At 39.4% G+C, this 13,537-nt stretch overlaps 1 protein-coding gene across 1 annotated transcript; it reads right to left on the minus strand.

The window, feature by feature from the left end:
- Positions 1–1,775: 1,775 nt before the first annotated feature.
- On the minus strand, positions 1,776–13,141 carry OLR1 (oxidized low density lipoprotein receptor 1). The gene is made up of 6 exons (XM_030321681.1): positions 13,003–13,141; positions 10,374–10,475; positions 8,443–8,688; positions 4,505–4,644; positions 4,084–4,199; positions 1,776–3,584 (listed from the first exon to the last, which is right to left on the minus strand). The coding sequence occupies exons 1-6, from the start codon at positions 13,076–13,078 to the stop codon at positions 3,440–3,442; spliced, it is 825 nt and encodes a 274-aa protein (XP_030177541.1). The 5' UTR covers positions 13,079–13,141; the 3' UTR covers positions 1,776–3,439.
- Positions 13,142–13,537: the final 396 nt, after the last annotated feature.

The following is a 13,537-nucleotide window of genomic DNA, read 5'->3' on the forward strand; positions in this document are numbered from 1 at the left end:
ATTAACACAGGGGAGGAATTCTCTGAAACTAAACCAGACAAAGCCTTTACACAAAAAGCAAATTACATAACAATATCTTTCATACACATAGTTGCAAACTTCCTAAGCCAAATTTTAGCAGGATTAATCTGCCACGTATTAAAATGATAATAAATCCCAACAAACCAAGGTTGGTTTAACCTTTTATTCCTATTCAATGTAAGTCATCATATTAAAAAACTAAAAAGAAAAAAAAATTGAAATATATGATCATCTTTATAGATGTAGAGAAAGTAGATGTAGGTGAATCAATACCCATTCCTGATAAAATCTCTCAGCATTCTACAAATAAAAAGAAACCAGTTCGAGCCCCGCGTCGGGCTCTGTGCTGACCTCTGGGAGCCTGGAGCCTGCTCCGGATGCTGTGTCTCCTTCTCTCTCTGCCCCTCCCCCACTTGTGCTCTGTCTCCCTCTATCAAAAATAAATAAAGGTAAAAAATAAATAAATAAATAAAAGGGAACGTGTTCAAACGAATAAAGAACATCTGTGCAAAATATACAGTTAACACCATATGTAATGGTACTAACACTGTATGATTTCTTCCAAATCAGGAACAAAATAAGGACGCTCATTCTCACCACCTTCATTCAGTGCTGTACTAGAGGCCTAGTCTACGAAATCTAGCAAGGGAAAGAAATAAAAACCATCTAGAAAGGTAGAAATAAAAGTGTTTTCATTTGCAGGCGACATGATTATCTATGTAAAACTCCGATGGAATCCACAAACAAAACTACTAGAAAAAATAAATGTTTCAGGTCAGGATATAAGGTTAATATAAAAAAGTTTATTATAATTCTATATACTAGCAAAAGACATTTGGAAATTAAAATTACAAATGACACCAATACCATTTCTAGTAGCATCAAAAATATGAAATATATGATGACAGTCTAAGAAAATATGTGGGACATCTATACAGAGAAAGTTACAAAACATTGCTTAGAGAAATTAAGGAACACATACAGAAATGGAGAGATATGCCTTGTTTATGATTCAAACACATAAGTATTTTTAAAATTTCAATTGCCCCTAAATGTAGCTAATAGATTCAATGCAATCACATTCAAAATTTCAATAGGGTTTGCTTGGTTTTTTAGAAATTGACAAGCCAATTCAAAAGTTAACATGAAAATACAAAGACATAGATTAGCCAAAACAACGTTGGAAAAGAACGACATTGAACAACCACTACAAGATTTCAAGAAACTGCAATATTCATGGTGGTGTTGTAAAAATATATAAGCAGACCAAGGGAACATAACAGAGAGCCAGAAATAGACCCATGCACATATGGGTAACTGTGGACAAAAGTGCAAAGGCAATGTAGTGAAAAAAGAACAGTCTTTTCAACGAATGTTGCTAAGACAAGCGAACATCCTTATGAAAAAAGAAAAATAAGACAGAAAGAGAAAGTGCTTTAATACCTGGTTCACAAATTAACTCAAAATAAATTACAGGTTTCTGTGTAAAGCCTGAAACTATAAAATGTCTAGAAGAAAACAGCAGAAAGTTTTGTGACCTTGAGTTTGGCAACAAGTTCTTAGAGACAGCAGTAGAAACGTGAAAATGGACTTCATCAAAAATTAAAATTTTCTGCTTTTCCAGAGACTGAGAAGTCATAAACTGAAAAAAAAAACTCACCAAAACGACATCTGATAAAGGACGTTTACCCAGCATGTACAAAGGGCTCTCGAAATGTAACAGTATAAAAACAAAGAACTCAAAACTTCTCAGAAGATCGGTACAGCGCTTTATCAAAGAAAATATGTAGAGAGTAAATAAGCACAATAAGTAAATAAAAAGATCTCAAGATTATTTTTCATTTAGGAAATGCAAATTAAACCAGAGTAATACACCACCATGTGCCTATCAGAATGGGTAAAGTGACAAGACTGACCATACCAAGCGTCAGCAAGGATGAGGTGGAATTGGAACGTTCATACACTGCTGGTGGGAATACCAAATGGTACAAGTTTGGGGCGAAACGTTTGGCAATTTCTCAGCTAGCTGAACATACACCTACTGAATGGTTCTGACATTAAACTCCTACGCATTTACTCACGAGAAGAGAAATGCTATGTGCATACAAAGGCTGGTACACAAATGTTTATAGCACCTTATTTTGTGATAGACAAATACCGAAAACAACTCAAAAGATCATCAACAGGTAATTTATCCACAAATTGGGGTATACTCATACAAGGGAATCACATTGAATATTTTAAAAGGGGGAAAAATTGATGCAAACAACAAGGCAGATGAATATCTGTCTTCCTAGGAATGGTCCAGCTTTTCTTTTTTGGATACAGTTGGTGCTACATTATGTGCAATGAAATGGAAAGGCTTCCTTTAAAGTAGGAAAACCTGGGAGGGGAGGTAGCCGGGGACTAGAAACACTGAAAATAGAAGGAATACTTCAAATTCCATCTGTTTCTGTTCAGCAATGTTTCCGCGGCTGGCTCAGTTTGCTCCTTAACGGAGTGTCTTCACTGGTTGGCCCGGTATGTTTCCACATTAGCACAGCATAACAGAGTTGAGAAGAGGTCATCTATAAATGGTGTGTACTTTAGGGAGAAAAAAAACAACACAAAAACTATTTTTGCCCCCGGCACCATGATTCTAACAAATACTCTCCTGAAGGAGTAAAGCTATATGGAGCTGTCCTTTGATAGAGAAAGGATGAAGAAGTCAGAACAGATTCAGAGACCAATAAGGAATTGTATTTGGGTCACTGAAAAGATGATTCTATTTATAATTACCTCCCGGAACATCTCAATCACACCAAAATGTGATGTTCTGGGTGTGTGCGTGTGTGTTGGGTGTGTGTGTGTGTGTTTTGGGTGTGCACGTGTGTAAGTGGTGGAGTGTGGAGACAGATCGCAACTTAAAAGACGAACAAGTGGCAGCTTTTAAGGTCGAGAACTCAAGTTCCTTGATTCCATTATGGGCTTTTCCTCTTTTCTGTTTCTTCACCAGCTCTGTTCCCATGCAGATTTCCCCTTTTTCGCCTTCTGCTTGCAGGGGGGTCAAGTTCTCCATTTTCCATTTTCTATGCGGTTTAGGAGGGTGAGGGGGCAGATGGCACTGAGGTAGAGGACTGAGTACAGAGGGCTGCCAAGACTTGAAGAGGAGTAAAACTTTAAAACATAAAAAGGGGAGAAGGTTTGAAGGCTGGCAGGAGGATTGGGGAAACCAGGCGAAAAACGAGAGAAAGAGACATAGAATCAACATTTTGGATATCTCCAGCCAGGCATCTGCAGACCTAGTCTCTGCTAAGGAATTCTGCAGTCAGCTAATAACAGGCAGTTCGCAGGGCTCTCTCGTTTTGCACCTAAATTATAAAGTACAGCTTCAATTCCAGAAGAAAAGTCTTTTCCTTTGCTTCCAGAGCCTTCAAATTCACCGTGCTCTCACTAGATTTGCCTTCTTCTGACATATAGTAAATGCAGTTAAAATGCAGTTGTCAGCAAAAACAGCTCCCCTTTGTATATAGGCACAAGTGCCTGAAGTATACCTCTGGGAAAGAGATCCCTGGAATCGAAACCTGCAGATGGGGAAGAAAGAACAAAAAAAGCAGATTTACTGCCACCTTGTGGTCAGAAATTTAACCTTGTTTGTTTGTTTGTTTGTTTGTTTTTAATTTATTTTGAAAGAGAGTGAGAGCGAGCATGAGCGGGGAATGGGGAGAGAGAGAGAGAGAGAGAGAGAGAGAGAGAGAACGCCAAACAGGCTTTACACTATCAGCACGGAACCCAATGCGGGGCTTGAACTCACCACCTGAACTGAGATCAAGAGTTGGATGCGTAACCAGCTCAGCCACCCAGGTGCCCCTAACCTTGCCTTAAAGCTTCCAATCAGTAGTAAATGCGGGAAGGAAAACTCAAGAGAAGGTCGGAATGATTAAATGGGCAAGTCTCTGTCTGACAGAGGTGGGGAAGGAGGGGTTCAGAAATTCCCCCAGCTTCTCCCTGGCAAGAAGAAGACAGTGTATGGAATGTGGAAGCCGCTTCACTCACAGGGTCAGCAAAGAACAGGAAACTTACAAGTGGGGCATCAAAGGAGAGCCATCCTCCCAGAGCCATGAGCTGCTCGGCTTCCTCAGAGACAACCCTATCCAGAACGGGAAACTGGAATGGGCGCTTGCTCGCTGGATGAATTCCTGTGGGGAGTGATAGTGATCGAAATCGATCATAAAGTCAGTGTGGTCGTTTTAGATTAGAGTCACAGAACTGCAGAACCAAAAGAGATCTTTGACATCCTTTCTGTAGTTTTACAGGAATGTTTACGAAGCTGAAGATACTATGTAACCTCTCTATCCCCAGTCATGTGTGTACTTAGTGGCCAGATGAGGCCAGAAAATAAGTACTCTGATACTCAAACAAGTGCTCTTCCCCCAAGGGTGTAAACCAGGTTTGTTTCCCATAAGGCAATACTCCAGCCCAACATACAACCATAAAAACTCACCAGATCATCTGTGCTGTTAATTTTCAGCATGTGGGCATCCAAAGACAAGCAATGGTTCTGGCTTTTTTCCCAATTAAATGGGCCAGAGGAGTATACGTAACAGTTTGCTTCATGCCAGAGCCAGTCTTGGGGACAAGGAGCTAGGAAGATAGCATATCTAATCAGTGAGTGATGCCTGAGTAAAAATATGTCCACAATTCTTAAATCAAGTCTTCCCTCAGGACAGTCACATGTATATCATTTCCTCCTCCTCTTCTTCCTCTTCTCTTAAGTTTATTTATTTATTTTGAGAGAAAGAGGGAGAGGGGAGGCAGAGAGAGACAGAGAGAGAGAATCTCACGCAGGTTTCGCACTGTCAGCACAGAGCCTGACACAGGGCTCGAACTCACAAACCACGAGATCATGATCTGAGCCAAAATCAAGAGTCCGATGTTTAACCAACTGAGCCATCCAGGCACACCACCTATCATCTCTTCTTAATTAGAATTATACCCAGACTCTGCAAATCCCTCAAGAGACTCACAGTCTTTATTTCTCTTAAAGTATTCTGATTTTAGTACACTAAATTAAAAGCAAGGTTGTCGAAAAGCAAAATTGAGCTGACATGTAACTTGAGAATCTGATCTATTTTTTTTTTATTTTTATTTTTTTACGTTTATTTATTTCTGAGACAGAGAGAGACAGAGCATGAACAGGGGAGGGTCAGAGAGAGAGGGAGACACAGAATCTGAAACAGGCTCCAGGCTCTGAGCTGTCAGCACCGAGCCCGATGCGGGGCTTGAACTCACAGACCACGAGATCATGACCTGAGCCGAAGTCGGTCGCCCAACCGACTGAGCCACCCAGGCGCCCCTCTGATCTATTTTTTAAAGTTCTGTTTGGAGTAATGGAAGTAAAACTTTGGGGAATGGATACATAATAGCAATTCTGCTATAAAAAGATACACCGGGGGCACCACGCTGGCTTAGTCGGTGGAAGGCTAACTCCTGATCTCAGAGTTGTGGGTTTGAACCCCACGCTGATCGTAGAGATAATTTAGAAATAAAATCTTTATATAAAAAAAGTATGCTTATGCATTTAAAAACTTCGGTTTTTCAAATAATGAATTTAGGCTTCAATACTGTGCTTACTGGGGGCATCTGGGTGGCATCAGTCAGTTAAGCGTCCGACTGATTTCGGCTTAGGTCATGATCTCACACTCATGATCTCACCTTTGTGCGATTGAGCCCCTCCATGTTCAGCATGGAGCCTGCTTGGGATTCTTTCTTTCCCTTTCTCTCTTCCCCTCCCCCAACTCTTCGCACACGGCGTGCCTGCGCGTTCTCTCCCTCAAAATCAATAAACGTGAAAAAAATTACTGAGCTTCCTGTTTCTAGACACGTGCTGTTCAATACATAGCCATATGTGGCATTCGAACCACCTGTATTTCTTTTAATTTTTTTAAAGTAAATCCTACCTCCAAGGTGGGACTTCAGCTCACAACTCCAGGGTCAAGAGTCACACACTCCACCACCTGAGCCAGCCAAGCACCCCTCGTTCACTTAAAAAAAAGCTTTTTGTTTTATTTAACAAAGGCAACATCACTATGGGCCCCAAAATGTTGGCAGTTCTTTCCACATGTTAACTCGTTTCATCCTCATGACAACACGGCCAAATAGGTTTCATTCCTGTTCTTCGTTGGGCACACGGAGGAAATGGGAATGTATGGGAATGGGAACCTTGGCAGGTCCCTCGAGGAACCGCGTGTTGAATCGCTACATGGCACTACCTCTCAAACTCCTGACTTTGAATCAATTGAAGAAATATTTCTTGGTGCCTTCGAGACATTTTGATACAGAATCTTGGGGTAAACGTGGACATGGCCATTTCTTAAGAGCTACCGGAGTGGCAATGTTGCACGCCAAAGGTTGACAGCCACCGCTAATTTCATACTCAAAACTTGTCTCAAACTTGAGAAAGCTGGTTGTTTGTTTGCATGTGGTATTTTACTATTAATGTTTTTGAGAATCTTCTGCTTGGTGAAAAGCGGTACTTTATCTGCTAATTGGCCTTTATCTGACGCGGTCAAGGAATGGAATGTTTTACCTGGGCTATCTACCAGTGAAAAACACATTGCTTATATTTTTGATTGGTTGTCCATGCCTGGAATCTCTGGGAGATGGTTCCGGATGGTGATGTAGATTTAATCTCACACAACTGATTAAAAAAATGGTTTCACAGCCCCACCTGGGGAATAAATCATTTGGTTGGTATGTGGCTATGTCTGCTTATGTAAACATTCCTGTCCTTGATGTATTAGTCTCCTTCCTTACACCTTATTAGAGATGATGTAGTCTTTCGTTTCCTCGATAGCTCCCTCTTCAATAAAAAGTTGAGGGGCGCCTGGGTGGCTCAGTTGGTTAAACGTCTGACTCGACTTCAGCTCAGGTCATGATCTCACGGTTTGTGGGTTCGAGCCCCGCATTGGGCTTGGGATTCTGTCTCCCTCTCTCTCTGTTCCTCCTCTGCTTGCTCTCTAGCTCTCTCTCAAATAAAAATAAACTTAAAAAAATTACTTAAAAAATAAAAAGATGAAATGACATGTTTGACACTTGCTAAAGATCAATTTATCTAAAAATCTCTCTTCTTTTGGAAAGTTAAATAACCCTCTAAATATTGAAGGGCTTTATTAACTTCAAAACTTTATAAAAACTATGTATCGTTATTATTATCATTTAACTTATCTGGCTATCAATTTTTCTCATCCTTAAAACAAAGCGATCTGTGGGTGTTTGCGAACTGTTATCACATAATCCTTTTTCAAATAAATTACATCGTTGAGATCCACTGACATGTACAAGCAAGATACTGGAGAAATCTTTGTTTACTAGTGGTAGTTAGTTACTAATGCTGAGAATAGGGCACTCCTTCATACACCTTCAAGGAAGCAATGCATCTCTGAAAGGATCTCCGTCTCACGTCCCTTAAATCTCCCTATGATGAAAAGCATATGCCTGATTTAATTGCGTGTTGTAGAAAGACTAAATGACACAGATAACTCTGTAATAACAGCAGAATTCACATCATCATTCCCTTCTTATAGATGCTGTTTCCACCTGCCTCCTAGATTCTGAGATTAAATCAATCTTCTTAGATAAACTGGCTTTCTGGGCCCTTCGTATTTTTTTTTTTTTTTTTTTTTTTTTTTTTTTTTTTTTTATCTAAAGTACCCACCCAACACTTCAGGTCAGCCTGCCTCCGCTGATTTAATTTAAACAGATGTAGGGGCGCCTGGGTGGCGCAGTCGGTTAAGCGTCCGACCTCAGCCAGGTCACGATCTCGCGGTTGGTTAGTTCGAGCCCCGCGTCGGGCTCTGGGCTGATGGCTCAGAGCCTGGAGCCTGTTTCCGATTCTGTGTCTCCCTCTCTCTCTGCCCCTGGCCCGTTCATGTTCTGCCTTTCTCTGTCCCAAAAATAAATAAACGTTGAAAAAATTAAAAAAAAAAAATAAACAGATGTAGCGTATTTTAAGAAATAGTGTTATAGCATAAAGTTAATGTAGAGCTACCCAGGGACAAAGGAAACCCCGTAGGAAAAGAAATCAATGATTCAGATACATTAGAATGGAAAGAAGTAAGAATCTGTGGCAAAGGGTAGGGGTGGGAGCATTCTTCCAGAAAAGTCTCAAAACTAGAATCTTAAAAATTGAGAAGAGTTCGGGGCTCCTGGGTGGCTCAATCGGTTGAGCACCTGACTTGGGCTCAGGTCATGATCTCCCGGGTTCCTGAGCGGGAGCCCCACAATGGGCTCACTGTTGCAGCCTGTCAGCACAGAGTCGGCTTCAGATCCTCTAACCCTCTCTCTGCCCCTCCCCTGCTTGCGCTTTCCCAAAAATAAATACTTAATTTTTTTTTTTTTTTTTTTTTAAGTAAAGAAGAGATCCCTCTCCACCCTCCATACCTGAAAAGTTTGCTGCTTCCCTCAGAGCTTCTTGGAGATTCAGGTTCTGGTGATGAAGTTCCATCTGTTTCTTTGATTTTTCATCCAGCTTCTGGGTAAGGTTTTTTATCATCTCCTTGAGTTCCTTTTCTGACTCCTGGGAAGCTTTTTCTGCCTGCTGCTGTGCTAAAATCTGTCCCTCCAGTATAATTTCCTGGTGGGTAAGGTTTGCTTGATGTTGCTTTAGGAGACCAGACACCTGTGATACTAAATCAGAGCTGAAATAAGAACTCCATTAACCAATCCCCAGTAAAAATCCCTCCACTGGATTTTGAGGAAACCAAAGAATCCAATCAAATAATCTATTTTGACAGCAAAGAAACTGCTGGAAAATGACCCAAATTTACTCAGAAATTATGGATTAAAAAGCTATTGGGTATTTCTGCAGTATTTTGTCTAAATAACAGGAACTGGCACAAGCACTTTTGATCAAACAAAACAAAATAGGATTTTACTTATTATTGATGGTTACAGACAAGTTTAAAAGCAATCATAAGATAAGTGGTATATCAGTGACATAAATAAAATACAGACAGTCTGAAATAGATGCTAACCAGACTCATTATCAAGAGCAATTGTCATTAATGATCTACTCTGTTTGTTTCTTTATTCTTCTGCTAACTCACTACCGTTTTGAACTTCCTAATTTTATTTAAAAACTGTGACACCCTTTTATTGGAGACACAGATTTTAAGTTGCTATGTCAAAACAGTTTCAAACGTTTTTTGTTTCATAGGATTTTTTTTTTTTTTTTTTTTTTTTGCCTTTTCTTCAGCACATTTTAGGAAGGGTGAGGAGAGCATAAAGTTTGTGAAATCTAACAGGCAACTAATATTAAGGGTCAAATGTCTCAGTTCTGGAAGCTTGATGGTTCGGTACAAAACAGACCCCTTGGCTTGAAGGCCAGATCTGACTCTGTTGTAAAGTGATTCTTCTCACAGGAAGACTCATCCAGTCACCACCACTGAGTCAAGGGCACTTCTTCTAGTCATTAGGGAAAGCCTTAAGTGTTAACAGATCGAAAAAATAGTTTGTGATCTTAACCAACTGAGAGACAAATAGCACTTCAAAGGCTGTAATCATCTAGATTCTAGATAGATGAAATAACCCAGATCTACAACTTAAATACACAGGCAGATGAGGCGGGTGATCTGTACCATTTTCATTCCTTCTTGGGCATTCTCATTCTTCTTATCACTTCTTTTCCTGTCAACATCCTCTTTTCTGAATGGCCATATTATAAATTCGAATTACATTTAAGTGTTTCATTTATTAAGAGGGTGTTTCTGATTCTTAAATTTATTTTTTAACTTTATTATTTATTTTTGAGAGAGAGAAAGAGAGAGAGAGAGAATGAATCCCAAGCAGCCTCCGTGCCATCCTCACGAAGCCCGATGCAGAGTTCAAACTCACAAACCAATCATGAGATCATGACCTGAGCCAAAATCACGAGACAGATGCATAACTGACTGAGCCACCCAGATGCCCCTCTGATTCTTAACTTTAAATTGGTATTTAATCACCTCTATTAAAACTCAGTGTGAACTGTATGACATTTCTTTTCCTACTGGGTCTCTTAGGGGATCTCGTGGCTTAATTGCTTCCAATTATTTTCTTTCTCATCATTCCAGGATTTAAACAGACTTTACCCATGAAGTTATAAAAACAAAACAAAACAAAACAAAAACCCACCATTCATAATCTTCATTCCATGTCCCAGTCAACTTGAGGGATAAGTACAATACACTTACTCATCTTCCAGCTCATTCTAAAAACAGTTGCCTAAATTGCATCCAAATCAAGGATGTTTGTAGTTGTTATGAAACAAATGAATTAACCACATTTGCAAGTTCTCACTTTGTCCTCCATCATTTCCCTGTGCTAGAACTTACCTTGCATTATCAGCATGATAAGAGTCACCAGTAATCCCAAGCAAAGGACCCCTAGAAGCACAGCGGCAGGGCACCACCACCGAGAAGAAAGAAAATAAAGACCTAGAATGATAGAGGATTGAATCAGAAGGACATAAACGATGGAAGCAAGACGTCAAGCAATTCTTTGGAAACTGTCTGTACCTGGTACTTTGCACTCCTTACCTCTAGTCCTCCCAAGGGCTCTGCCAATAGTTCATTACCCATATTTATAGATGAAAAATACAGATAATATAAGTAATTTACCCATGGTCACACATTTGACGCTGTTTAAGAGCCAGGATTCAATACCAGGTATGTGATGTTAGGTATCCGATTCTAAAACTTATACTCATCTATTCTCCCTACAGTGACTTTCCAAGAAACCCTCAGTCCAACTTTGTTCGATCAACTTTATATTTTTAGTATAGATCGTGTGTGCGCATGTACATGCACACATACACACACACACACACACACACACCTCACATACAGTGTGTTTTATAAGTAGCATACCATAAAAGAAGGTCAGATACCAAGCAAATAAGCTTTAGTCAGTTAATCAACAGATTGCCTCAAAGAATAGTTTTTGTGCTTTCAATTTTTATTCTACTGAAATTACATCTTGGAACTGAGGTTATTGACCAAACAAAAATAGGAATGCAACTTCAATACTACTCTGACTCATATTAATGTCATGTCCTATACTCACACCAGCTGTGGCCCTGTAGTTGCAAGAGGAAAGTTCATCATTATTATAGATAAAAATAAATCATGCAGCTCCCAGGTATATGAATGCCTAATTACGTGTTCCACCACTAAAAAAAGCCCAGATATTTTGGTTCAGCAGGAAAATATCTCACATAACGCATCTGGACTTCTCACCCTGTACAATACACAAATAAGGCACTGGTCATGTTATCCTTTATATGTAGACAAGGAAACCCAAAGTTTCAGTGAATTGTGCAAGATCACACAGATGTTAAGATCCAAACATAGGCCTTTAATCTGTTAGCCGCTATGCAGCTTAGAACACTGCATCACAAATTTCCAGTGTGAATGTGCAATGATCCAAATCAATCAATGGTCGAATATATTCACAGAGTTCTCATTATGTCAAAAGCACTTCTGTTAGACTTTAGAGATGAGACAGACACAATAGAAAGTGTAACAGGAAGAAATACAGTTCATTCACTGGTTCAAAAGTTGTTAAGCTCCTAGAGTGTATATGGCAAATTGGCAGAGAAGTAGGAGATAGTTGTGTCTCTTGCAAATAATTGCCTAATCCTAGCTTGGGGGTAGGTATCTGTGTAAATCTTTCAACCAATATTTCCCTTTGGTCCATATTCATTCTATACTATAGAAGACCAAATATGTCTACCACTCTTGAGCGATGAAACTCTTGAATTTTTAGAAGAAATCACAGGATCCACACCTGTGTGGGGAAGGCACATACTCCCATTTTCTACAGGTCACCCTTTGTCCCATTTCCTGGGTAGGTAGAGACCATTAACCCAATCTCGGCTCCCGGTAGTGATTTTCTGATCAGAAAGCAATTGGATTCTTTGTAGTAGGTGATTGATCAAATCAGGTTCTGAGAGAAGATTTAGCTTCATAATGGTAATAAAATTCAGGCCTATTTACTACATGAAGAATGAGTGAATGAATGAATGAACAAATGACTATTGTTGACTTGTAGGTTTACCTGTAAATGACAGCACTGTTTTCATACCAAGTTAAGTTCAGCTACTCAAATGTTCAATCATTCCATGTTCAAACTTATTTTCCCTGTTGAGGGAAATTTCTATCTTGTTTATGGGAACATGACCTGGAATGTCTTTATCCAAATTCCTGACAACACTGTATTGTACAAATACAACTTCCCCTATTTGTATTTTATTCCTTTCTCTGGGAATGGGTATAAGATAAAAGGCAATTTACTCAGACTGTCTGTGGAATTGGGATTATGAATTAATTTACATTTAAGGAGTTTAACTTACCGTATATATCAAAAATTACAATTTTCAAGGCAGTGGTACACAATAAGACGTGATTTTGCGCTCAACTATACTGAATACCATTTCATCTGCTTTGGATAATTCATAAAAAGATATCCTGTTTTTGCAATGCCTCAAGAAGACTTATTATAAAAAGTATCATTGTATACATGGGGTGAATTCAGCATCTCCTTAACCTTCTGATGGATTGGATTCTTGATAAAGAGGAGGTTGTGATACAATTCTAGCTGCCTGAAAATGAGTGGTTTTGTTAATTCCCCTGATCCCCAATTAGTCCTCTGTAAAAGGGGGGATTATAATAGTCCTAATTTCAAGATGTAAAGATTCAGAGAAGTAATGCACGTAGAGAGGATATCAGAGAACACAGCCTATGATAAATGTTCCATAAAAATTATTAGTATCTGCTACATCATCATTCAAATCAAGTTAGTTCATTCACATCTAATTTTTCTTTCTTTTAAGCAAGTGTTACTAATTCTACACTGTTTTTCCACACTCTGGTGTTTAAACTGTCTGATCCTCTATTCAGTTCCTTTACATGTTGAGCTAATCCTGGAATTCTGTCCCTATGTACGTTCACCCACCCCTAGTACCTTTAGCTTTCTCTCCATTTGGCTTCTGGTCGGGTTGGTCTTTCATAGTCGTACTCTTAAGGTCATCAAAAATCATTTCCAAATTCACTCCAAGAATGAGAGAGTGAAGCAGTCAAGGACTTCTGCATAAAGTAAAAATTGGTGAGCTCCTGCTGGAGTGTTTAAATAGCTACTGCTATCTATCTAATAGAAGAATGACTCAATCATTGGTAGGAGGAAGAAGAGGCTTTGCTTCACACTGGGAAGTCGGCTGACGCAAATTCTTGGGTTATGTCTATTGCAAGCGGGGAAAGTGGCGATTCTGCTAAGTATTTCAGGATGTTTCACTAGGTAATTTATGAAAGGGAAAACTGTATTTTCCGTGAGCATTAGAGGAGAGCCAGTTTCCTCTGTCCATAATTCCCGTGTCCCTATTTGTTATTTCACTGTAGCAGACTTTCTCTATATTGTAACTTTCATAAGTCTCTTTTAATTCTGACTGTTTCAATCAGCAATAGATCAGAAATTTTTGAGGTAATCACAGGATTCATCTCTA

The sequence above is a fragment of the Lynx canadensis genome, chromosome B4 (assembly GCF_007474595.2).
Source record: "Lynx canadensis isolate LIC74 chromosome B4, mLynCan4.pri.v2, whole genome shotgun sequence".
NCBI classification, from domain to species: domain Eukaryota; kingdom Metazoa; phylum Chordata; class Mammalia; order Carnivora; family Felidae; genus Lynx; species Lynx canadensis.

Coding starts and splice junctions, on each gene's coding strand:
- OLR1 (XM_030321681.1), bottom strand. CDS start 13,078: ATGATTTTTGATGACCTTAAGAGTACGACTATGAAAGACCAACCCGAC. Junction 8,689..10,373: donor TATCATGCTGATAATGCAAG/GTAAGTTCTAGC, acceptor GCTCTGATTTAG/TATCACAGGTGTCTGGTCTC. Junction 3,585..4,083: donor TCTCCTTTGATGCCCCACTT/GTAAGTTTCCTG, acceptor CCCCATCTGCAG/GTTTCGATTCCAGGGATCTC.